This window comes from Trachypithecus francoisi, unplaced genomic scaffold, assembly GCF_009764315.1.
Source record: "Trachypithecus francoisi isolate TF-2019V2 unplaced genomic scaffold, Tfra_2.0 Lachesis_group12, whole genome shotgun sequence".
Taxonomy (NCBI): Eukaryota; Metazoa; Chordata; class Mammalia; order Primates; family Cercopithecidae; genus Trachypithecus; species Trachypithecus francoisi.
Genome location: NW_022681457.1, coordinates 10,729,511 through 10,753,534, shown reverse-complemented (window position 1 = coordinate 10,753,534; position 24,024 = coordinate 10,729,511). Strand labels below are relative to the sequence as shown.

The 24,024-nt window shown below is 61.0% G+C and overlaps 4 protein-coding genes across 7 annotated transcripts; 3 read left to right on the top strand and 1 right to left on the bottom strand.

Annotated features, from left to right (window-relative positions):
• Positions 1-41: 41 nt before the first annotated feature.
• On the bottom strand, positions 42-1,808 carry TMEM190 (transmembrane protein 190). The gene is made up of 7 exons (XM_033224478.1): positions 1,687-1,808; positions 1,464-1,506; positions 1,243-1,326; positions 1,128-1,163; positions 607-732; positions 439-523; positions 42-350 (listed from the first exon to the last, which is right to left on the bottom strand). Exons 3-7 carry the CDS (start codon positions 1,298-1,300, stop codon positions 122-124), a joined length of 534 nt encoding a protein of 177 aa, XP_033080369.1. The 5' UTR covers positions 1,301-1,326; positions 1,464-1,506; positions 1,687-1,808; the 3' UTR covers positions 42-121.
• On the top strand, positions 1,436-13,300 carry IL11 (interleukin 11). 2 transcript variants are annotated; one of them, XM_033224475.1, is made up of 5 exons: positions 1,436-1,502; positions 8,838-9,010; positions 9,211-9,297; positions 9,418-9,579; positions 11,534-13,300. In XM_033224475.1, the coding sequence occupies exons 3-5, from the start codon at positions 9,268-9,270 to the stop codon at positions 11,702-11,704; spliced, it is 363 nt and encodes a 120-aa protein (XP_033080366.1). In that variant the 5' UTR covers positions 1,436-1,502; positions 8,838-9,010; positions 9,211-9,267; the 3' UTR covers positions 11,705-13,300. The 2 variants fall into 2 exon arrangements, with proteins under 2 accessions (XP_033080366.1, XP_033080365.1); XM_033224474.1 differs by lacking the exon at positions 1,436-1,502 and adding an exon at positions 6,829-7,396.
• Positions 13,301-14,233: 933 nt separating this feature from the next.
• On the top strand, positions 14,234-22,016 carry FAM71E2 (family with sequence similarity 71 member E2). Its single transcript, XM_033223595.1, is given in 13 exon segments — positions 14,234-14,569; positions 14,743-14,897; positions 14,971-15,229; positions 15,990-16,014; positions 16,192-16,262; positions 16,332-16,435; positions 16,534-16,586; positions 16,670-16,746; positions 16,913-18,584; positions 18,587-18,716; positions 18,718-18,783; positions 21,682-21,768; positions 21,938-22,016. Coding segments are annotated over 13 exon segments (2,928 nt in total). The 5' UTR covers positions 14,234-14,419.
• A 156-nt stretch (positions 22,017-22,172) lies between these two features.
• On the top strand, positions 22,173-23,524 carry LOC117091738 (cytochrome c oxidase subunit 6B2). 3 transcript variants are annotated; one of them, XM_033224472.1, is made up of 4 exons: positions 22,173-22,367; positions 22,494-22,608; positions 23,156-23,256; positions 23,348-23,524. In XM_033224472.1, the coding sequence occupies exons 2-4, from the start codon at positions 22,497-22,499 to the stop codon at positions 23,399-23,401; spliced, it is 267 nt and encodes an 88-aa protein (XP_033080363.1). In that variant the 5' UTR covers positions 22,173-22,367; positions 22,494-22,496; the 3' UTR covers positions 23,402-23,524. The 3 variants fall into 3 exon arrangements, with proteins under 3 accessions (XP_033080363.1, XP_033080361.1, XP_033080360.1); XM_033224470.1 differs by having other exon boundaries at positions 22,173-22,373; positions 22,479-22,608; XM_033224469.1 differs by having other exon boundaries at positions 22,174-22,373; positions 22,496-22,608.
• The last annotated feature ends 500 nt before the right edge of the window (positions 23,525-24,024 follow it).

The window sequence follows — 24,024 nt, the reverse complement described above, 5'->3', positions numbered from 1 at the left end:
CCAGCCCCCACCTGTTACCCTCGCCTCTGTGTGCGCCATGCCCTCTGCTCCCCACAGCTCTCAGAGAAGAGAACACGCATCCGTCCACCATATCTGTATTGAGCAGTCCCCGGGGATGCCCCTAATCCTCGTCTTTCTCGCCCTCCGTCTCCTCACCCTCTTCCGTCCCTTCCCCCTCGGTGGCCCCTTCCGCATCCTTGGACTCTTTGGACAGGGCGACCGGTGCGCTGCCCACCGATGGCGTCTTCTTGGTCCCTCGGTGCTTGGAGAGCAGCGAGACTGACTTGGACAGGTCGCACTGACCCGCCAGGAAGCCAGGCATATGCAGCACGTCCCGGCGCTTGGCCCACCTGCAGGGAGCGGACGGCTCAGCCCCTGCCCGCGGCCGGACCCTCCCCTTGGGGGTGCAGGCGCCGGCCCCATCCCAGGCCCACTCGCCAGAACAAGCAGATGCTGCAGCTCAGGAGGAGGAGACCGCCGCAGGCCCAGCCCAGCGCCCACATGTGCTTCCTCCGCATGTTTTCTGGACAAGGGAGGCAGGGTTAAGACCTGGGGCTCCCGGCCACCACACCCATGCCCCAAGGACCTGGGACCAGGAGCCCTCACCGTCTGGACGCTGGTGGTAGCAGACCCCATCACGGTAGCAGCACCGGAGGCGCAGGCAGAGGTTGGGGCTCTCGATGGCTGCCTGGCCCCCACAGCTCTCCCGGTCCCATATGTCACCCTCACAGCCTGGGGACCAACCGCCAGTGGCTTCATCACCGTGCTCCGCTCCGAAGCCCTCACACACGGGATGCTCATGCTCCTGGGCGCCTTCCTGGTGCTTACTCTGTGCAGGACCCCAGGGGTCCAGGCCCAGCCCCTCCTCCCTCAGACCCAGGGGTCTAGGCCCAGCCCCTCCTCCCTCAGACCCAGGGGTCCAGGACCCCAGCCCCTCCTCCCTCAGACCCAGAAGTCCGGGACCCCCCAGCCCCTCGAGGCTCCCTTAGACCTAGGAGTCCAGACCCACTCCCTCAGTGGAGTGGGTCCAGGCCTCAGAGTCCAGGCCCAGCCCCTCCTCCCTCAGATCCAGGGGTCTGATCTGGGCTCCTCTCCCTGGGTGACCCCATATTTCAGCCGCTGCTCACTCCATGGATAGAAGAATCCCTGGATTCCATTTCCGTCTGCGAGAGGAAGGGCAGGTGTTAGGGCTGTGTAGGGCCGGGCGCCCCCCCTCAGCTCCCCGCCTCACCAGCCCCTCACCTGCCGAGCCCTGCAGGAGCAGAAGCAGGCCCAGCGCTGGGATCCCAGAGCCCAACATGTCGCCTCCCCAGACCCCTGGGGCCGCTGTGGGAAGAGGCCTTACAGGACATCACCCCAGCAACCGGCCCCGCCCGCCTGCCCGCCAGGCCCCAGGATTCTGAGTTCTGTTGCTAGGGAGTCCCCGCAGCAACGCGAATGAAGCGGGGTGGGGGGCTTCATACCAGCCTGGCCATGCCTGGTCTAGGGTGTTGATTCTTTAGGTACCTGGTGGGAGAGGGGGGGCGTCTCAGGTTTAGAAGAGCCTCCTTGGCAACTTATGGCGGGAAAGAGAAGTCTGGGAGGGCGTGGGGGTCTGGGGTGTGTCTCCATATCACCCAGGGTGCCCTGAGGGGTGGGGAACTGGAAGGTCTTGCTAGGGAATTCCTTTCCTTAGGAAAGTGATACCTGAGAAGGTGGATTCGGTGGCCCAAAGGCTCAGGAAACCCCGTTGCTAGGGAGTCTTTCGCCTTAGCAACCAGGGGAAGGGGGACTGGGAGACACAGAGGCCTCACTGAGCCCCATTGTTGGGGAAGGTCCCCCACACCCCGGCAACAAGGAGACCCTGGAAGGGGATGAGACAATGGGGGTCGGAGCCTAAATCCAGGGGACCCCGAGAGGCTTTTTGTCTCAGGCACTCCAGGCCTGCTGTCTAGGGAATGTTTAGCAGGAAAGGCGATAGGGCTGGATGCGGTGGCTCATGCCTATAACCCCAGCATTTTGGGAGGCCGAGGCAGGTGGATCACCTGAGGTCAGGAGTTCGAGACCAGCCTGGCTAACATGGGGAAACCCTGTCCCTACTAAAAATACAAAAATTAGCTGGGCGTGGTGGTTACTTGCCTATAATCCCAGCTGCTTGGGTGACGGAGGCAGGAGAATTGCTTGAACCCAGGAGGTGGAGGTTGCAGCGAAGGAGTGAGACTCTGTATCAAAAAAAACAAAACACACACACACAAACAGGAAGGGGACAGGCCATGTGGCCCCTGCTGAGATTTGAGGGCCTGGTGGGCTGGAGCTGCTCGGAGACTGTGATGGTGGCTCCTGCGCAGGGAGCCTCCATGTCCCTCCTAGATCTGTTTCCCCATCTGTGGACAGAGGTTAGAGAGTGGAGAGAGGGAGTCAGCCAAATGGAGATTCTGAAGCTTCCACATTGATTCCCACCCTCCGCTCCCCAGTGACTGGGAGGAAACTTGGCTTCCAAGAGGAGGACGCCAGACTGAGGGACTGGGTTGGGACCATAATCCCTAGTGCCCCCCAAATCGTCCAGTCAGCTTTGCAGCACAGTGAGGAGGGAGTCTCAGCTCCCCTGGGACAGTCTCTGGGCTAGAACTCCTGCATCTGAGGGAAAAGGGGGTTGGAAACTCAGACACCTGCATTGAAGGGAGAAGGGGCTGGGGCCTGGACTCCTGGGTCTGAGGGAGGTGGGGCTGGGGGCTGGGACTCCTGGGTCTGAGGGAGGTGGGGCTGGGGGCCGGGACTCCTGGGTCTGAGGGAGCCTCGAGGGGCTGGCAGGTCCCAGACTCCTGGGTCTGAGGGAGGAGGGACTGGGGGTCTGGACTCCTGGGTCTTAAGGAGGAGGGGCTGAGGGTCTGGACTCCTGGGTCTGAGGGAGGAAGGGCTGGGGGTCTGGACTCCTGGGTCTGAGGGAGAAAGGGCTGGGGGTCTGGACTCCTGGGTCTGAGGGAGGAGGGGTTGGGGGTCCCAGACTTCTGGGTCTGAGGGAGGAGGGGTTGGGGGTCCCAGACTTCTGAGTCTGAAGTAGGAGGGGCTGAGTGCTGGACTCCCAGGTCTGAAGGATGGGGCTGGGAGCCAGAATTGGGTCTGAGGGGGGAAGGCCTGGGGACCTGGACTCCTGGGTCTGAGGGAGGAGGGGCTGGGGGCCTGGACTTGTGGGTCTGTGCGGATGGTCCAGGAGCCAGACCCATTTCTCAGGAAGCCTCGTGGGAGGACTCCCTGTGTTACCCATCTCTCCTGTAAACATCCTGGTGGGTACTGAGTAGGCCCGGGCTGCCTTCGTCAGAGATGACACAGGTTAGAGGGGTCTCTGCAGGGGGCCAGGGGTGGGGGTCAGAGGGGTTGTGGGGTTGAGGCCCGGCAGCTGCTGACCGTTTCCTGTGTCAACATCATCTGGACCCACTTCCCAATTCCCGGGATTCCTCAGGGATCAAGGAGGGGGTGGGGGGTGGGGCCGCCTGGCCTTGGACCGCGGCTTGGGACTGGGGGGGCCCCCGCCGTCAAGGCCCTCACCGCTAATGACAGGTTTGGGCTGCCTCTGTGGCCGGCCTGCCCCGTCACCCCCCAGAGGCCAGACAGGACCCCCCAGGGACTGACAGACGGACACACACACAGCCTGGGACCTGCTGACCTCACACCCTGCCGGCTCAGCTCCCCCCCGGGGCCGCGCGGGAGCCAGGACTCCCTGGTCATCCCCCACATCCCGGTGGCTTCTCCCCAGTGGCTCTGACCACCCCAGGGTTTGTGCCCTGGCTGCCCAGTCTGTTTCCGAGCCTCCAAGCTGGTCTCTAGCTTCCCCTGGGTTCCACAGCCCTGGCTGCTTCCCGGAGCCTTTGTTGCCCCGTCTCTCCAGCTCTGTTTGTCTCTGTCATCTGTCACTTTCTTGGGATTTCCTAGTCCTGCCTCTGGATCTCTTTTCCGATCTTCATCTCTTTCTCTCTCCTCTTTCTCTTGTTTTCACAGAAGTAGCCCAATGTGTCCCACCCTGATCTGGGCAGACCCAGGAGGTGCCAATAACTCCCAGCCCCGCCACTCTGCACCCGCCCCGTCTACCTGTACCTCCTGCAGCCACACTGTCGGGATGGAGTCTGAGCCCACAACCCAGGGTTGGGGACCCAGACGAGACAGGAAACTGGCAGCAGCTGGGACCCCGGATTTGTCCCAGACCCATGACCTTCCCCATACATGCTCCCCAAAGTGGAGAAGGGCCACAAGATTCTCCTCTACCTTTCTTGAACTAGAATTTAGGGCCCGGACTCCTGGGTCTGAGGGAGGAGGGCTTGGGGCCTGGACTCCTGGGTCTGAGGGAGGAGGGGCTGAGGCCTGGACTCCTGGGTCTGAAGGAGGAAGGTTTGGGGACCTGGACTCCTGGGTCTGAGGGAGGAGGGGTGGGGCCTGGACTCCTGGGTCTGAGGGAGGAGGGGCTGGGGCCTGGACTCCTGGGTCTGAGGGAGGAGGGGTGGGGCCTGGACTCCTGGGTCTGAGGGAGGAGGGCCTGGGGGCCTGGACTCTGGGGTCTGAGGGAGGAGGGCCTGGGGGCCTGGACTCTGGGGTCTGAGGGACGAGGGGCAGGAGATTGGGCTCTGGTCCCTGTAGGGGAACGGGGCTGGCATTACCAGAGCCCTGTTCTTGCTCCCCAGCTGGCCCCAAGCCAGTCCCCTATCCCCTCGGGCTAGTCCATCCCCCAAACTGGTGGCCTGAGTCACCTTGGCTGGCCCCGCCGGTCTGAGGGGGGGTCTACGTCAGCTCTCCCCTCACTGACGCAGACTTGGGCCCCCCACACTGACTCAGCCGGAAGCAGGCCCCCTGAGGGGCGGAGACCCAGTGGTCAGAGGCCTGGGTCCCAGCAGGAGCCGGTGCTGGGGAGGGCCCCTGGGGGGCCCTGGAAGGGGTGGCTATGACGGGCCAGAGAGAGGGAAAGAGAGCTCTTACCTGAGGCGATGAGGTCATGCCTCCACCGTGGTGGCATTGCTGCCTCCACCCTGGCCTGCGGGTCCCCTCCCCCCTGCACACCTCTCCCGCCTCCACCTCTGTGCAGCGACGTCCAGGGCTCTGGCCCCTGGCCCCAGTTCTGGCCACTGTCTCAGTGTCCCCACTGTCCCGTCTTCACCCCACCTTGCTCCTGCCTCTCCCTCATCCTCCCCGTCTCTCTCGAAGGCAACATCTTTTTCTCTGTGTCCCTGATGTGTTCATAAAAACTAACGAGGGGAATAAGGATGGTTAGCACTGACTTTGTGCTTCACGTGAATGAGCTCACTTTATCCTCATCGTGGCGTTTAGAAGGCTGGGGGTGCTCATTAACCCCCTCTTCACAGATGAGGAAACTAAGGCACAGAGGGGGAGAGTCGCACATGGAGGTCTCGCCTCTACGGAGTGTCTCAGCGCCTCTTTCTCTTGGTCCTCCGTCTCCATCTCTCTTCCTCCTTCCTGTCTCCACCTGCCTCTTCGAAAAAGGCTTTTCTGGCCAGTCGTGGTGGTTCACACCCGTAATCCCAGCACTTTGGGAGGCTGAGGCCGGCGGATGACTTGAGCTCAGGAGTTTGAGATCAGCCTGGGCAACATGGCAAAACCCTATCTCTATTAAAAATACAAAAATTAGCCAGGAGTGGTGGCGGGCGCCTGTAATCCCAGCTACTCAGGAGGCTGAGGCATGAGAATCACTTGAACCTGGGAGGCAGAGGTTACAGTGAGCTGAGATCACACCGTTGCACCCCAGCCTGGGCAACAGAGCAAGACTCTGTCTCAAAAAAAACAAAAACGAGGCCGGGCGCGGTGGCTCAAGCCTGTAATCCCAGCACTTTGGGAGGCCGAGACGGGTGGATCACGAGGTCAGGAGGTCGAGACCATCCTGGCTAACATGGTGAAACCCCGTCTCTACTAAAAAATACAAAAAACTAGCCGGGCGAGGTGGTGGGCGCCTGTAGTCCCAGCTACTCGGGAGGCTGAGGCAGAAGAATGGCGTAAACCCGGGAGGCGGAGCTTGCAGTGAGCTGAGATCCGGCCACTGCACTCCAGCCCGGGCGACAGAGCGAGACTCCGTCTCAAAAAAAAAAAAAAAAAAAAACGAGGCCGGGCACCGTGGCTCACATCTGTAATCCCAGCACTTTGGGAGGCCGAGGCAGGTGGATCATGAGGTCAGGAGATCGAGACCAGCCTGGCCAACATGGTGAAACCCCATCTCTACTAAAAATACAAAATTAGCCGGGTGTGGTGGCGCACACCTGTAATCCCAGCTACTCGGGAGGCTGAGGCAGGAGAATCACTTGAACCCGGGAGGCAGAGGTTGCAATGAGCTGAGATTGCGCCATTGATCACACCATTGCACTCCAGCCTGGGCGACAGAGCGAGATTCAGTCCCAAACAACAAACAAAAAAATGAGAAAGGCTTTTACTCTCTGCCCCCATTGCTGAGTCCCCAACATCTCAGCGTCTCCATCTTTCTAATATCTGTCTCCCCATCTCTGTGAATGGGGCCTCTCCGTCCCTGTCTCTTTGCCTGGTGCCTTCAGCTGCTGCGTCCTCTCTCTCAGAGTCTTGGTGTCTCTGTTCCTTTTCCCTCAGGGTTTCCCTGGTCTCCCCAAGTCCCTCCTGCTGTCTTCCTCCCGCTGTCTGATCTCGGACTCCCAGAACCTCGCCCTTTGTCTCCAGGACTGGCCCTCTGATCCTCTCTGCTTCTCTGGTGTGTCTGTGGCTGCCTCCATCTCTGTGGATCTGGGTCTCCCCATCTCTGTCTCAGTCTCTCCTTCACTCTGTGTGTGTGTCTCTGTCTCTCCGTCCCTTCGACTCCCTCTTCCTCCTGCCTCCACCTCTCCAGGCCCCTGTCCTGTCCCTCCGTCCAGCCTCTCTCTGCCTTTCCGTCCTCCTGCCTCCCCATCTCTCTCTGCCAGTCCTGGTCCAGCCGGACCCCCACCCACAGTCGGGCCCCAGCGCTTGAGCCTGAGTGTCTGCTCTGGCCCGTGGAGGTGGAGGGAGGGGACGCCAATGACCTCACCAGCCCCTCTCCGACCACCCCCCCCTTTCCCTTTTCAACTTTTCCAACTTTTCCTTCCGTGCCCTCCTCCGAGCGCGGCGGCGTGAGCCCTGCAAGGCAGCCGCTCCGTCTGAATGGAAAAGGCAGGCAGGGAGGGTGAGTCAGGATGTGTCAGGCCGCCCTCCCCTGCCGCCTGCCCCCCGCCCGCCCGCCCCAGCCCCCTATATAACCCCCAGGCGTCCACACTCCCTCACTGCCTCGGCCCTGCTGCTGACGGGCACATGCCTCCCCTCCCCAGGCCGCGGCCCAGCTGACCCCCAGGGCTCCCCCGGCAGCGGACAGGGAAGGGTTAAAGGACCCCCGGCTCCCTGCCCCCTGCCCTGGGGAACCCTTGGCCCTGCGGGGACATGAACTGTAAGTTGGTTCATGGGGTGGGTGGAGGGGACAGGGAGGCAGGGAGGAGAGGGACCCACGGCGGGGGTGGGGGCAGACCCCGCTGAGTCGCACGGAGAGGGACCCGGAGAGAGGCAGCCGGGGAGTCAGAGACGGGGAGGAGAGCAGCTTCGGAGACAGGAGGAGGCCGAGAGGAGATGGGGAGAGAGAGACACAGACAGGCGCGGATGGAGGCAGCCAATCAGAGGCGCCGCGGGAGGGACGGGCCAGACAGGGCCCCGAGAGGGAGCGAGCCGCGGAGACCGAGCAGGGGCAGGGACGGAGGGACTGGTGCCGGGAGGGAGGTGACCCCCATCGGCCCAGGCCCCAGGGAGCCCGCGGGGACCGGGAGACGCAGACTCCCTGGGATCCCGGCAGAGAGGCTCCGGAGGGAAACTGAGGCAGGGTCCGTGGAGACCACAGCAAGCCAGGGATCAGCGACCCCAGGCAGGGGGAGGAGAGAGACTGGGCGCGGGCGGAAAGCGAGGAGAGCCGGGCAGATGCGGCCGACGGACGCACCGACAGACCGACGGCTGGCAGGGCCAGGGGGCGGGCAGGGGGTGTGCGAGGCGCGGGCGGCCCGGGAGCGCTGATTGGCTGGCGAGTGGCCGGGTGGGCGGGGCGGCCGGGGTGGGCTGCGGGGAGCGAGTCCCGGACCCCCGGGCTCCCCGCCGCCAGGTCTCCCACTCCCGCGGCCCAGCTGGGCCCGTGGCTCTGCCCCTCTCCGCCCAGGTGCGCTGCGGCCCGGCTTCGTGCGGCCCACCCGGCGGGGCTCCTGGGAGGGCGTCTAAGGGGTCTCCCGTGGGAGAGGTCCGTGTCTCCGGGGCTCCGTCCTGGCCTCTGGCTCCTTCCCCTGCTCCCAGCCAGCTCGGGCTCCCGCGGCCCGGGGAGGGGGCAGGTTCTGGCCTGTGTCTCCCCCCCCATGCCCCGCCCCGGGGCCCAGATTCCGGCGTCCGGGGGCGGATGGGAGACGCCCGGCCCGTCTACCCGCCCCGGGCCGCGTCTGCTCCGACGGGCGGGGCAGCCAGAGCCAGGGAGGGAGAGGGAAGCCTGCCCGGCCCTGCGACCTGCCCGCGGGCGTTCCACCCTGGGACTTAAGACCTCCAGCTCCCTCCTCCTTAAGGCCGGGAGTCCAGGCCCCAGCCTCTTCCTCCCTTAGTCCCAGGAGTCCAGGCCCCAGGCCCTCCTCCTTAAGACCCAGGAGTCCAGGACCCCACAGCCCCTCGAGGCTCCCTTAGACCCAGGAGTCCAGGTCCCAGCCCCTCCTCCTTCAAACCCAGGAGTCCAGGCCCCCAGCCCCTTCTCCCTCAGACCCGGAGTCCAGGCCCCAGTTCCTCCTCCCTCAGACCCGGAGTCCAGGCCCAGCCCCTCCTCCCGCAGACCCAGAGTCCAGCCTGAGCTCTCTGTCTTATCCTGCCCTCAGGTGTTTGCCGCCTGGTCCTGGTCGTGCTGAGCCTGTGGCCAGATACAGCTGTTGCCCCGGGGCCACCACCTGGCTCCCCTCGAGCTTCCCCAGACCCTCGGGCGGAGCTGGACAGCACCGTGCTCCTGACCCGCTCTCTCCTGGAGGACACGCGGCAGCTGACTATACAGCTGGTAGGAGAGACTGGGCTGGGGCCAGCACAGGAGGGAGAGGCAGAGAGTAAGGGAGAGGTGTCTGTGGGCAGGCCACTTGAAGGGTTCTGGGCTCTCGGGTGGCAGAGTGAGGGAGAGGAAGAGTTGGGGGCCTGGTGGGGGGGATGGAGGGAGCCCCTAGGCTGGGCAGGGGTCCCCTCACAGCCTTTTTTCCCTGCCAGAAGGACAATTTCCCAGCTGACGGGGACCACAACCTGGATTCCCTGCCCACCCTGGCCATGAGTGCGGGGGCACTGGGAGCTCTACAGGTAAGGGCAGGGGAGTGGGCTGGGGACAAGGTGGGAGGCAGGCAGTAAAGGGGGTGGGGAGGATGAGGGGCAAAGCGGGCACTGGCCGGGTGTTCTCTGATGTCCTGGCTCTGTCCCCAGCTCCCGAGTGTGCTGACAAGGCTGCGAGCAGACTTACTGTCCTACCTGCGGCATGTGCAGTGGCTGCGCCGGGCAATGGGCTCTTCCCTGAAGGCCCTGGAGCCCGAGCTGGGCACCCTGCAGACCCGGCTGGACCGGCTGCTGCGCCGGCTGCAGCTCCTGGTATGTCCTGTTCCCAAGACCTGACACCCCAGACCCCCACCCCGGCCCCAAGATCCTGTGGCCTGAGTCCTTGAAGCCTGAGACCCCAGACCTAAGTGCAACAGCCTTGCCCTGAGACCCTGCCCCTACAGCCCCAAGATCCCGTGGCCCTGAGACCTTGAGGCCCTAGACCCCCAAATCCCACGCAGCAACTCCAAATCCTCACCCCAAGACCCTGAGACTCCATCATCCATGACCTCAAAGTCCCCATATCCCAGCCCCTAAGACCCAAGACCCCACCCTGAAGCCCAAAGACTTGGGAATTCAAATCCTCAACTCAAGACTTGGAGACCCTGGCCCCATGGCGTTGAAAACCACGGACCTGGCCAGGCGCGGTGGCTCACGCCTGTAATCCCAGCACTTTGGGGGAGGCCAAGGCGGGTGGATCACCCTAGGTCGGGAGTTCGAGACCAGCCAGACCAACATGGCGAAACCCCGTCTCTACTAAAAATACAAAATTAGCCAGGTGTGGTGATGTATGCCTGTAGTCCCTGCTACTTGGGAGGCTGAGGCAGGAGAATTGCTTGAACTTGGGAGGCAGAGGTTGCAGTGAGCTGAGATCACGCCATTGCACTCCAGCCTGGGCAACAAGAGTGAAACTCCCCCTCTCAAAAAAAGGAAAAAAAAGAAGAAAGAAAGAGAGAGAGAAAGAAAGAAAAAAAAGAAAACCATGGACCTCCAGACCCTGAGACCCCAGGCCCTGGACCTGAGATCCTGACACCTTAAAGATCCCAGACCCTAAGATACAAGACCCTGACCCAGAGCCAGCCTTGGGACCCTGGCTCTTACAAACCCAAGACCTCAAGGCCCTAGACCCTGAGCCCTGAGGCCCTGTGTCTCACTCCCAACATCTAAAACCCCGAGACCCCAGATCCTGAGCCTGTGCCTGTACAACCCCAAGACCCTCACTTCCAAAGCCAGTCCCAAAGCCCTGAACCCAGAGGCCTTCAAACCCTGGTTCCTGGGCCTAGCTCCAAAGACCCTGGATCTCAAATTCCAACTTCTAGCTCTGAGACTCCAGCCCTCACCCATGAGTTCCTGAACTGGAACCCAGAGACCCCACCTCTAAGACTTCAGCCCTGAGATCCAGGGCCTGACCCTACACTGGAGCCCACAGACCCCAGACACCCTCTAAAACCCCAGCCCTGGCCGGGCGCAGTGGCTCACTCCTGTAATCCCAAGGCATGGGAGGCCAAGGCAGAAGGACCTCTTGAGGCCATGAGTTTGAGACAGCCTGGGCAACATAGCAAGACTCTGTCTCTTAATTATTATTATTATTATTTTATTTTTTATTTTTTATTTTTTGGGAGACAGAGTCTCGTGCTCTGTTGCTTAGGCTGGAGTACAATGGCACCATTTCGGCTCACTGCAACCTCCGCCTCCCGGGCTCAAGCGATTCTCCTGCCTCAGCCTCCTGAGTAGCTGGGACTACAGGCCCATGCTGCCATGCCCAGCTAATTTTTTTTCTATTGTAGTAGAGACCGGATTGCCAGAGCTCAGGCAATCCACCCGCCTCGGCCTCCCAAAGGACTAGGATTACAGGCGTGAGGGTTAATTTTTTTAAAACCAACAACAACAAAAACCCAGCGCTGAGATGCTAGCCCCGGCAACCCTCACAACCCCCAGGCCTGACCCCTCACTTGCAACTAAGATGCCAGCCCCGACTCCACGGACTTCGCCCCCAGCCCCCACACTTAGCTCTGGAAGCCCATCCTGACCCCAGCCTCAATTTTCTGAACCCCACACCCTGAAGAGCTCCCAGCCTAAACACTTCACCCCACACACCACAGTCCCCCTGTGAATACGCAGCCTGGACGTCCCCCAGCCCCGATTTAGCTGCAGCTCCACATCGCCCCTGCCCTGCACCCCCGCGGCACCGTCTACCTGTGGCTCACCTTCTCTCCTCTCCCCACAGATGTCCCGCCTGGCCCTGCCCCAGCTGCCCCCAGACCCGCCGGTGCCCCCGCTGGCGCCCCCCTCCTCAACCTGGGGGGGCGTCAGGGCCGCCCACGCCATCCTGGGGGGGCTGCACCTGACACTTGACTGGGCCGTGAGGGGGCTACTGCTGCTGAAGACTCGGCTGTGACCCGAGGCCCAAAGCCACCACCGTCCTTCCAAAGCCACATCTTTCTTATTTATTTATTTATTTCGGTACTGGGGGCGAAACAGCCAGGTGATCCCCCTGCCTTTATCTCCCCCTAGTTAGAGACAGTCCTTCCGTGAGGCCTGGGGGGCATCTGTGCCTTATTTATACTTATTTATTTCAGGAGCGGGGGTGGGAGGCAGGTGGACTCCTGGGTCCCTGAGGAGGAGGGAGCTGGGGTCCCAGATTCTTGTGTCTGTCCACAGACTTCTGCCCTGGCTCCTCCCCCTCGAGGCCTGGGCAGGAATACATACTATTTATTTAAGCAATTACTTTTCATGTTGGGGTGGAGAGGGAGGGGAAAGGGAAGCCAGGGTTTTTGTACAAAAATGTGAGAAACCTTTGTGAGACGGAGAACAAGGAATTAAATGTGTCATACATATCCACTTGAGGGCGCTTTGTCTGAGAGCTGGGGCTGGATGCTCGGGTAACTGGGGCAGGGCAGGTGGAGGTCCCGAGTGGGCGGGGCAGGGACTGGGAGACCGGTCAGTCACCCAGACAGCTCTGTGGAGGCAGAGTCTGAGCCTCGCCTGAGGCCCCGCACTTCACAGGGCTCTTTGTTTTTGAGATGGAGACTCTCTCTGTTGCCTAGGTTGGAGTGCAGTGGCGCAATCTAAGCTCACTGCAACCTCCATCTCCCGGGTTTAATCGATTCTCCTGCCTCAGCCTCCCGATTAGCTGGGATCACAGGCGTGCACCACTGCGCCCGGCTAATTATTTATTTCTTTTGTATTTTTAGTAGAGACAGGGTTTCAGCATGTTGACCAGGCTGGTTTCGAACTCCTGACCTCAGGTGATCCTCCTGCCTTGGCTTCCCAAAGTGCTGGGATTATAGGTGTGAGCCACCACACCTGACCTATATAGGTCTTCAATAAATATTTAATGGAAGGTTCCAGAAGTCACCCTGTGATTAACAGTACCGGTATGTGACAAAGCTGCAAGGTCAAGATGGTTCATTATGGCTGTGTGTACCATAGCACATTGGAAACAATCCAGAGATCCAACAGGTGCGGGTTAAGCAACATGGTGCACTGGTGGATGGAATGCCACCCGGCCACCCAGAGCAGGTACTAGCATTCAGGGAGGCTAAGGAGAGAGGCCTGCTTTGGATATAGAAAGATATCCTGACATTGGCCGGGCATGGTGGTCACGCCTGTAATCCTAGCACTCCGGGAGGACGAAGTGAGTGGAATACTGAAGTCCAAGAGTTCGAGACCAGCCTGGGAGACATGGCAAAATCCTGTCTCAAAAAAGAAAAAACGATGTCCTGACATGAAACAGCTACAAAACCACTGCATGATGCAATCCCAATTTTTGTGTTTTTCTGTCTATATATGGATTAAAAAAAAAAAAAAAAAACCCTAAAGGGAAATAAGGCAAATGTTGACAATGACTGTCTCCAGGTCAAAGGAGAGAGGTGGGATTGTGGGTGACTTTTGATGTTTATGATTGTCTGTATTTTACAGAATTTCTGCCATGACTGTGTATTTTGCATGACACATTTTAAAAATAATAAACGCTCTTTTTAGAAGAACAGAATAGCAGCCTCCTCCCCTCCAAAAATAAGCCCTCAGGAGGGGACAAAGTTGACCGCTGATTGGGCCTCTCAGGGCTGTGCACTAAATGTGGGCTTTTTACTTACACAAATCTCCCGGACCCTTGAATATGCCCTGTTTTACAGGCAGGGAAACTGAGTCTCAGACAAGGAGTAGGGACTCTGTTGCACAGTCACACAGCTAGGGAGAGGTGGAAGTGGGATTCTGAGCCATGTCTGGCTGTTTCCCAAAGCTCTCTTTGCAGCCTGGTGTTGAGGAACCCTTGCAACAGGCACACACACGAGATACGGAAAAACAGGTTCAGTAGGGATTTAGGTCTTACCCAGGGCCTAGAGAAGGGTCAATGGCAGAGTAGGGACGATAATTCAAACCCTTTAGTTAATTTTCCCTTTACAATAACCCAGACAGACTTCCAGGGGCCCCGTGTTGTCACTAGTTTGAGTCTGCGGTTGGGGGGGCCCATCCTGGGCCCGGAGTTTTGATTCACCCATCTCAGCCCTCAAGACTCCAGGCTGGCCAGGTGCGGTGGCTCACGGCTGTAATCCCAGCACTTTGGGAGGCTGAGGCGGGTGGATCACTTAAGGTCAGGAGTTCAAGGCCAGCCTGACCAACATGGAGAAACGCTGTCTCTACTAAAAATACAATCCAGCTACTGGGAAGGCTGAGGCAGGAGAATCGCTTGAACCCAGGAGGCAGGGGCTGCGGTGAGCCGAGATCGCGCCATTGCACTCCAGCCTGGGCAACAAGAGTGAAACTCCCTCTCAAAAAACAAAAAACAAACGAACAAACAAAACTCCAGGCTGTATCCCTGGAGGAGAAGAGAGCCCACGGTCCCCGGAGAGTTCCTGGAAGAGGCCCCTGTGTGTCTGATGAGGTCACAAAGCCCCTCCACCAGAGGCTCCTCCCCCGGGCCCCTGCTGTCCACCCTGGCAGGGCCATGGCCGAGGCCCGAGTCTCCCAGCCTGGGGCATCTCCACGCTCTGTAACTCTGAGCTCCAGGCACCCGTGAAGCCCCAGGGGCCAAGGCTGGTGGGCCGGGGCTGGGAGGCCTGTACACCTGGGTTCTGGGTCCCTAAACCAGTACCCATCCACCACCGCCACCATGATCTGGCTTCGAAACAGGAGGCGCCTTGAGCCGCTCCAGGGCACCCCGAAGTGGGTCCCTGTTCAGGGGGAGCTGCAAAAGACCCTTCAGAAGGGCGAATACCTGCCCCTCCGTCCACTGCCCATGTTCGAGAGTAACTTTGTTCAGGTCTCCAGCTCCCAGGGCCCTGGGCCTGAGAGGGGCAGAGGGGAAGTGAGGCCACCCGGGCAGGGGGATTTTGAGAGGGAATGGGATTTAGCCGTCCCTGTGTAGGGGACAATCAGGAGGGAGTGGGTGCTGGAGGAAGGAGTGGTTCCAGCCCCTCTCCCTGACTGCCCCAGGTGACCCATCAAGGGGGCCCAGTGTTCGTGAATCACAGAACCAACCGGCTGGCCATGGGCGTGGCTGCCTCCCTGCCAGGCCTGGTGTTGCCCGACATCTTGCTGATCGGCCAGCCTGCCGAGGACAGGGACTGCTCAGGCCTCGTGCTGACCAGGTGCCGCATCCCCCAACCCCTTGGCCGCCCCCTCCGCCCCTCCTGCTCTAGACCCTCCTTTCCCCTCTCCCAGGATGATCCCCCTGGACCTCGTCCACCTCTGCGTCCATGACCTCTCTGCCTGGCGCCTGAAGCTGCGCCTGGTCTCGGGCCGCCAGTACTACCTGGCCCTGGACGCCCCCGACAACGAGGCGGGCTTCCTGTTCCACTGTTGGATCCGCCTCATCAACCTGCTTCAGGAGCCGCCTCCCACCTGGGCCCCCAGGACTATGCGCACGGCCTCCCTGGATGTGCCCCTGGCCAAAGCGCCTGCCTCCACCTGGCACCTGCAGGTGGGACCCCAGCTCCACAGACCAGGGCGTGGCAGGCCCTAGGAACTCCCCGGCCAGATCCAGAGGGGACTAGGACCAAGAGCCCAAAGTCTAGGTCGGGGGCCTGGACCCCTGAGTCAAGGGAGGAGGGACTGGGTCTGGACCCCTGAGTTGAGGGAGGAGGGCCTGGGGGTCTGGACTCCTGGGTCTGAGGGAGGAGGGCCTGGGGGTCTGGACTCCTGGATCTGAGAAGGGGCTGGGGGACTCCTGGGTCTGAGGGAGGAGGGGCTGGGGTCCTGGACCCCTGAGTCGAGGGAGGAGGGGCTGGGGGTCTGGACTCCTGGGTCTGAGGGAAGAGGGGCTGGGGGACTCCTGGGTCTGAGGGAGGAGGGGTTGGGGGACTCCTGGGTCTGAGGGAGGAGTGGCTGGGGTCCTGGAATCCTGGATCTGAGGGAGGAAGGACTGGGGGCCTGGACCCCTGAGTTGAGGGAGGAGGGGCTGGAACCCTGGACCCCTGGGTCTGAGGGAGGAGGGGCTGGGAGACTCCTGGGACTGAGGGAGGAGTGGCTGGGGTCCTGGAATCCTGGATCTGAGGCAGGAGGGACTGGGGCCTGGACCCCTGAGTCGAGGGAGGAGGGGCTAGAGCCCTGGACTCCTGGGTCTAAGGGAGGAGGAGCTGGATCGCCGGGTCCTGGGAGCAGGAGGGGGCCTAGACCTCTGGCTGGGTATGTTATGGAGATGTGGAAGCCCAGGCCCCTCCTGCCTCCTTCTGTCTCCACAGGACCAGCCCGTCAGCAGACATGCAGGTGAGCAGGCCCTGCTGTTCTTCAGGACCTCTGGGTGTCGGGTTCTCCCCCGGCAGGGACAGAGCTGCGCCCTTTGGCTCTTCCCCCTCCCTTGGTCGGGCCCTCCACAAGCTCCCGGGGTAGGTCCTGGTGCCCTCCCCTGGGGTCCCTGATCCAGGATGTTTCCTCTCTTCCCAGTCAGTGTTGCTGAGCACAACTCTCCTTATAAGAAGTCTCTGGTGGCCACTCGGAGACAGAGGAAGGCCAAGGTGAGCTGGCGGGGCGGTGCGGGCTCTAGGGGCTGCCCCGTCTAACCGTCCCTTCCTCACCCATGCCAGGCACTCAAGCGCAGTTTCAAGTCTCAGGCCGTGGGTGACTCCGTGCCCCTCATCTGGTCGCAGCTAGAGCATGCCGACGTCAGGAAGAAACCTGCAGAAAAGAAGTGGGCGTGGGGTCTTGTTGCCGGTGGGTGGGGGGGTGGGAGAAGGTGGGAGACCCCAGCCCAGATGCCACCAAAGTCCCACGGTATTGCTCCTGCAGGTCCCACCCAGAGTCCCACCCCGACAGAACTCACACCCAAGTCCACTTTTCTGGTAAGATCAACCAACCCCACCCCCTGCCACACTGCGTGGCTCTGGTTCCCGCCCCAAAGGGCTCAGACTGCTCCCCCATTCAGAGAACACCAGCATCACCATCTGGACCATCTTCAGCATCATTTCCAGCACGGCCAACCAGGCACAGTCGTCTCCAAAGGCCAGCCTTATACCCGGGGCGGGGCCCAGGCCCCAGAGCTGAGGGAGGAGGGGCTGGGGGCCTGGACTCCTGAGTCTGAGGGAGGAGGGAGCAGGGGTCTGCCCTCCCGGGTCTGGGGTCTCCATGCATCCTGACCATGCATCCTCTCCCCTCTGTCCATCTACAGGCCTGCACATCTGCAGCTGATGAGGCCACAGGCCAGGGACATGTGGTTGAGAGTCCTTCGTACTGTGTCTCAGCTGACAGCCCTGATTGCTTCTTTCTGGGCTCCTGCAGCTCCCTGGACCCGTGCCTGTGGCATCAGGACATGGAAGACCTCATGGATTCTGAGAGCAGCACTTTGTCATCTGCTGCCTCTGGCCTGGCTCCCTATCCCCCGGCTGCCTGCCTCTCCACACCCTACTCTTCCATCCCCAGGGGTAGGGAAAAGGCCAGGCCTATGGGATCCCACGAGGGGCCGGGGCCACCACCCTGCCAGAAGGCCCCAGCTGGCCCTGTCACATCTTGCAAGGCACCATTCCTCGTTGACCAGTCCCAGAAGCTCCCAGCTGCACCTGCTTCATCGTGGAAGCCCCCACCTGGATTGGCTCCTCCCCAGAAGGTCCCAGCTGCATCAGCTCCTCCCTGGAAGGCCCCAGCCGTACCTGCTGCATCCCAGAAGGCCCCAGCTGCATCAGCTCCTCCCTGGAAGGCCCCAGCTGTACCTTCCCTTGCATCCCAGAAGGCCCCAGCTGCATCAGCTCCTCCCTGGAAGGCCCCAGCTGTACCTGCTGCATCCCAGAAGGCCCCAGCTGCATCAGCTCCTCCCTGGAAGGCCTCAGCCATACCTGCCCCACCCCAGAAGACCCCACCCCCATCTCAGAAGGCCCCATCTGTACCTACCATTCCCCAGAAGGCTGTGTCCCCCACTGCTCCAAAGAGGAAATCTCTGCTTCTCCTTGCCCCATCCCAAAAGGCTCTGCTGACCTCGTCTCCCCAATACCAGATGGCACTGGGCTCGCGTGCCTCACGGGGGAGGCTCCCTGGCGACTTTGGCGTATTGCCAACAGGAATTCCTGCAAGAGCTGTGCTGGAGAGAAGCCAGTCTGGAGGGAAACCGGAGCCAGCGGTGACGGCGGGCACCCAGGGGACAGACGTGGTGGAGATGACGACTCAGGTCAAGTCCCTGGAGTCGCCCTTCACCATGACCAAGAAGGAGTCCAAGGACATCCTGATTAGCAAAACCCAGGAGGTGACCCTGGAGGCCTTCAGGGGCCAGGGGAAGTTGCAGGACCCGGCCCACTTGGCGAAGCTTGAAGAGAGGTCCCTGGACCTGCCTGGCGTGAGATCCAAGGAGTTGGAGCAGCGGAAGAGATGGGTCAAGACGAAGGAGCTGGCCATCGAGGGCCCCTCCCAGGAGCACAGCAGGCCCTTCTCCGTGGAAGCGCTCACCCTCGCCAAGCTCACCATCATGGCCAACTCCCAAGACCAGCGCGTGAAACCTGCTCTGGTCTCACTTCCCTCCTGGCTCTTGGCGACTTCGCAGGCATCTGCCACGTCAATGATGGCTTCCATGCCCTTCCACCCAGGCCAGCTGTCCTCACCGGAGGGGAAGCCAGTGGTGGTCAGAGAACAGCCCAAGTCGCACACTTGGGTGAAGGAGGGCAAGCGGCAATGGGGCGACAGTAAAGGGTCACCCTGGGACCCCGAGGGGCCGCCCAAGGTGCCCCTTCGCTCCAAGCCCACCTCTGCCAGTCCGAAGAGGGAAGGAATCTCCCAGCCGCCTGTCCCCCTGCCCGCCTCACGGTGGGAGGGCTTACTGCCATCCCCCCTCTCGGAGACCCCCATCTCAAAAACAGAGGCACAGCCAAGGCGTCCCAGCAGCCCAAGAGACTGTCGCAGGAGCCCGTAAAGATGCCAGCCCAGCACCCCCTGGCCACTGTGGGGTCGTCTTCAGAAATTCTTTTGCCCATGCTCTTAGAACTTGAAACTGAGGAACACGGCCACCAAGGCAGAGGAAATACAGGAGGAATCAGGTGTCTTAATCCTTCTGCCCAGGTAGCGAGGGTTAGCAGCTAGCATTTACTGTGAGCTCTGCTATTTATGAGATAGAGACGATCACTCCCTCCTTTCACTTTTTTTTTTTTTTTTTTGACAGGGTCCCACTCTGTCACCCAGGCTGGAGTGCAGTGGTATGATCTTGGCTCACTGCAACCTCCGCCTCCTGGCATCCTGCGTAGCTGGGATTACAGGCGTGTGTCACCACGCTCGGCTAATTTTTGTATTTTTAGTAGAGACACGGGGTTTCACCATGTTGGCCAGGCTGGTCTTGAACTCCTGACCTCAAGTGATCTGCCCGCCTTGGCCTCCCAAAGTACTGGGATTACAGGCGTGAGCCACCACGCTCGGCCCCCTTTCACTCTGATACATAGTGAGTGCCGACTCGGTGCCAGGCATTGTTCTAGGCAGTGGCGATACAGCGTCCGACCATGGGGCTGGTGGTGGTGGGATGTGCTCCTGGCTTCTAGCAGGTAGAGACCAGGGATACCGCTCAGCATCCTGTAGTGCACAGGACAGCCCCCACCACAGCCCAGGTGGTCTAGGGAGGCCTCATTGAGCTGGAGTGGTTTGTGTGAAGACCTGGAGGAGAGGATGGAGGAAGCCAGGAGGCCATCTGCAGGGAAAGCATCCCAGCGGAGGGAACGGCCACTGCAAAGTCCCTGAGGCAGGAGTGTTTGTAATGTGTTGGACCACGGGGATCCCAGGGTGGGAAACTCGGTCAGAGGTGCGGCGGGGGGACGCCCCTCGTGGAGGACTTTGCAGACAATTTTAGGAACTTTGGCTTTGACTCTGAACAAGCTGGAGGGTTTGGAGCAGAAGCATAATGGGGACTGATTTATGTGTGAAGAGGCTGCCTGTGGCTGGGGCGTGGAGGATGTAGAGGGGGCAAGAGTGGGCGCCTGGAGGACAGGGTGGAGGCGGCTGCAGGAACCCAGGTGGGAGATGATGGTGGCTTGCACAAGAGGGGAGGTGATGGGGTGTGGAGAAGCGGGGGCTCTGGAGACGCTTTGAAGAGTGAGACAACAGATTGCTTCACGGATTGGGGCTGGTGATGTGAGAGAAAGGCTGACGTGAAGATGGCTGGGAGGATGTGGGTTCGAGATGCCCGGAGGAGGTGGTGGCAGTGCAGGGGAGCAGGTTCTGGAAGGCGCTCAGGAACACCTCTCTTTCAGACACCTTGATTCTGAGGTGTCAGGGAAGATGCAGGGTAAGCAGTTGGACACGAGTCTGGAGCTCAGGGGAAGCAATTTGGGGAGTCACTGGTGCACAGACAGGTTAGCTCAGGCTGTGAGACTGGAGCAATTCACCACCGAGTGAGTGGAGATAGAGAAAAGTCTGAGATGTTTGGGCAAACAGGAGCCAGAGTCAGGGAGAGCAGAGCAGCCAGAGACGGGGGCATCTCAGCACCATGTGGAGACAGCGACAAGGTGGGGAGGGAACGTCAGTGTCAAACACTGTGGTGGGGTGAAGGAAGCGGGGCCTGGGGTCAGACCTCTGGATTTACCAGTGTGGAAGTGATGTGGGGGTTGGGGTTGAAGTCCTGATGGGAGCAGTCAGGAGAGTGTCGAGAGAGGGGCGTCTCTAGGCCGCAACACCTCAGAAACACCATGCCAAGTGAAAGGGGCCAGGCGCAAAAGGCCACAAAAGGCATTTCCATGAAATGCCCAGAACAGGCCAACCCGTAGAGACAGAAAGTGAAGGGCTGGAGGCCAGGGGCCTGGTGTGGAGGAAGGGGAGTGGCTACTCATGGGTTGGAGGCGAGCTCTACCGCCAGGCTAGAGTGCAGTCAGTCTCTCTAGAGACAGTCTCTTGCTCTCTCTCCCAGGCTAGAGTGCAGTGGTGTGATCATGGCTCATAGCAGCCTCAATCTTCCTGGGCTCAAGTGATCCTCCTGCCTCAGCCTCCAAAAGCCCAGCCGAGTTTTTGATTTTTTGTAGAAAGGAGGTCTCTGGGGCCGGGCGCAGCGGCTCACGCCTGTAATCCCAGCACTTTAGGAGGCTGAGGTGGGCGGATCACAAGGTCAGGAGATTGAGAGCATCCTGGCTAACACGGTGAAACCCTGTCTCTACTAAAAATACAAAATATTAGCCGGGCATGGTGGCGGGCACCTGTAGTCCCAGCTACTCGGGAGGCTGAGGCAGGAGAATGGCGGGAACCCTGGAGGCGGAGCTTGCAGTGAGCGAAGATGGTGCCACTGTACTTCAGACTGGGAGAGAGAGTGAGACTGGGTCTCAGAAAAAAAAAAAAAAAAAAAAAAACCCGAGGTCTCACATGTTGCCCAGGCTGAAGTGCAGTGATGCCATCACAGCTCACTGCAGCCTCAACCTACCCAGGCTCAGGTGATTCTCCTGCCTCAGCCTCCTGAGTAGCTGGAACCACGGGCACGCGCCAACACGCCTGGTTAACTTTGGTATTTTTTGTAGAGATAGGGTTTCACCATGTTGTCCAGGCTAGTCTCAAACTCCTGGGCTCAAGCAATCCTCCCGCCTCCGCCCCACATACTGCTAGGATTACAGGGATGAGCCACCGCACCTGGCCGGGATTCTTAATTCGTACATTTGGCTGTCAGTGTGACCAATCCTGAGTCAGGCCTGATATTAACCAGGCAGGAGGGAGAGAAGCTTAGCAGGGTTCTAGAGGTGAAACCACCTGCCCAGATTCCAGTTACTTGCCTGCCCCTAGAGCCAGGACTCACTGATTCCACCTCGGATTTATTGTGCATTTACTACTGCCAGGCTCTGCCCCAGGCAGATACAACAGTGAACCCAACACACAGCAAAACCTGCCCTGGGGGACGCTCTCCTAAGCCAGGCATCTGCAGCTCTTAAAGCCCTGGGTACCCCTCTCTCCCTATCCTGTCCCCCAAAGTTCTCTCTGGTTGCTTTCTCCCGGCAGCCTGCAGCACTCCCAGCACTTTGAGTAGCCGGATGCGGGGGGCTCAACCCCAGTCGGAAACTGTCCAGAGGAGCCCAGCGCTGCCAGGTACCCTTTAAGACCCTGGAGGTGGGGGGGTAAGGGGGGACCCAGAGGAGGAGGAGGGGGGAGGGCTGGGGGGAGGATGGAGGGGAGGAACAGGGGGAGGACGAAGGGGGGGTGCGGGGGGTCTCAGGAGCCCTGACCCCACCGCCACTCTTTCCTCTTAACTCCACAGGCCCCCAGGGTTCTGTGCGCACGACTGTAAGAAGCGGAATGTTGAAAGGCCGCTTGGGGGGATTCACCCCGTCTGGTAGATACCAGAACTATCGATATGCCTTTATATACTGGGGGGCGGGGGCGGGGCGAGCCCATGGAGCCGCCCAACTTCGCAGAGATTAAAGCTTGAGTCTGAGACTCAGCAAGTCGCACCTCAGTGCCTGTGGGCGCGCGGGTCCCCGAGGGGGCGTCAGGGAGCGAGGGGTGGGTGGGGGCGCCCCTACCAGCCCCGCGGCGCACGACTGCTCCCATTGGCTGGGGCTCGGGCGTCCAAGCCGATCTGGCCGCGGGTGCGTTACTCCTGAGCCGGGTGGGACCGCACCCCGCGGACTCAGAAGCCAGCAGCACCCGGGGACCGTCGTACAGCAGATCCAGTGGTCGCCGACGTCAGACAGGTGAGGGCACGACGGGTGGGGTTGAGGGGCGGGGGTCAGGATGGCGGGACGGGTCAGAGCGAGGGCGCCCCCTCGGTCCCACGGAGTCCCCGTCCCGTCCCGCAGAAGTTGCCTTCTCCTAGGATGTTGGATGTGGAAGCCCAGGAGCCCCACAAGGGGAAATGGTCGACGCCGCCCTTCGACCCGCGCTTCCCCAACCAGAACCAGACCCGTAACTGCTACCAGAACTTCCTGGGTGAGACCTGCTCAGCCAGGTTATGGGGGGAGCAGGGTGTGAGGAGGGAAGGCGGGGAGGGGCACTCCCACCCGAAGTCCCGTGGAGACCGTTAGGGTGGGAGGCAGGGCGGGCCTGGGTTGGTGGAGGCGGGGCCTGGCCGAGAAACGGCGGGGCTGAGCTGGGAGGGGCGGGGAGAGGTTGGTAGGGGCGGGGCCGGGCTGAAAAAAGGCGAAGCTGAGCCGGGAGGGGCGGGGCGAGGTTGATAGGGGCGGGGCCGGGCCGAGAAAAGGCGGGGCTGAGCCGGGAGGGGCGGGGCGGGGCAGGTTGGTAGGCGCAAGGCCTGATTTGGAAGGTGTGGGGCGAGGTAGGTAGGGGCAGGATCTGGCTAGGAGGAGCAGTGTGAGGGAGGTAGGGGTTGGGGCCTGGCTGGGAGGGGCGGGACGGAGGCCTCGGGGGTAGAGGGAGGCGGGGCGAAGCAGGGAAGAACTGGGAGGAACCGAGTAGTGGAAGGGCGGGACCTGTCCTGGAATGGGCGTGGCTTGCCGCGTGACCCCGCCCCCCACAGACTACCACCGCTGCCTCAAGACCAGGACCCGCCGTGGGAAGAGCACGCAGCCCTGCGAGTACTATTACCGCGTGTACCACTCGCTGTGCCCCACCAGCTGGGTGAGTCGGCAGAGGGGGCGCCGGGCCAGGCGTGGGGAGGGCTCAGCTGAGGCTGAGCCGGCGTCCTGCTCCCTGCCTTTCTGCTACCCAGGTGGAGAGCTGGAATGAGCAGATCAAGAACGGGACTTTCGCGGGCAAAATCTGACTGCCCCAGCGCGGCTTCCTCTGAAGATGCAGTGACCCTGCATCTTTTTGTCTCGCGGAGGGCTGGCCTCGGTTATCCACCCCTACCTCCCAGCGTTTAAGCCACGAATAATGTTATGCTGTTGCTGATGTTTCTTCTTCATGCCCCGCCAGCGGTGCGTCGTGGTGGTGGTGGGGATCCTCCCTGTGCCTGTGTCTGGGCTAACACTGCTTTTTCTAATAAGGGGCAGGTGAAGGACTGCTGCTCTATCAGGCAGAGACGGCAGTCAGGGCCCTAAGATAGGAAGCCAAGTGCCTCCTGTCCTTCTCCCTCTCCATTCCAGCAGGTAGATGCCTCATGTTGACAGCTATGAGCCAGCTCAGGGTCCCCAGTTCTCAACACTGTCCCACCTAGATGGCTCCAAGGTGTTCCTGCCTCTCAATCACCACACCTACCTCTCACCTCAGTCTTTTCGCCCACTCCCTTCCTGCCTGCACCATCTCCCCAGGCTCCTTCCCCATCCCACCCCCACCCATCCCATCTGGGGTCCTGAGGGGTCTTCTTTGTACCACCCAAAGCTGACTCCATCCCTCCCTCCCCCACTCTCTGGACTCTCCACCACTCTCCATCACGACTCCCTTCCC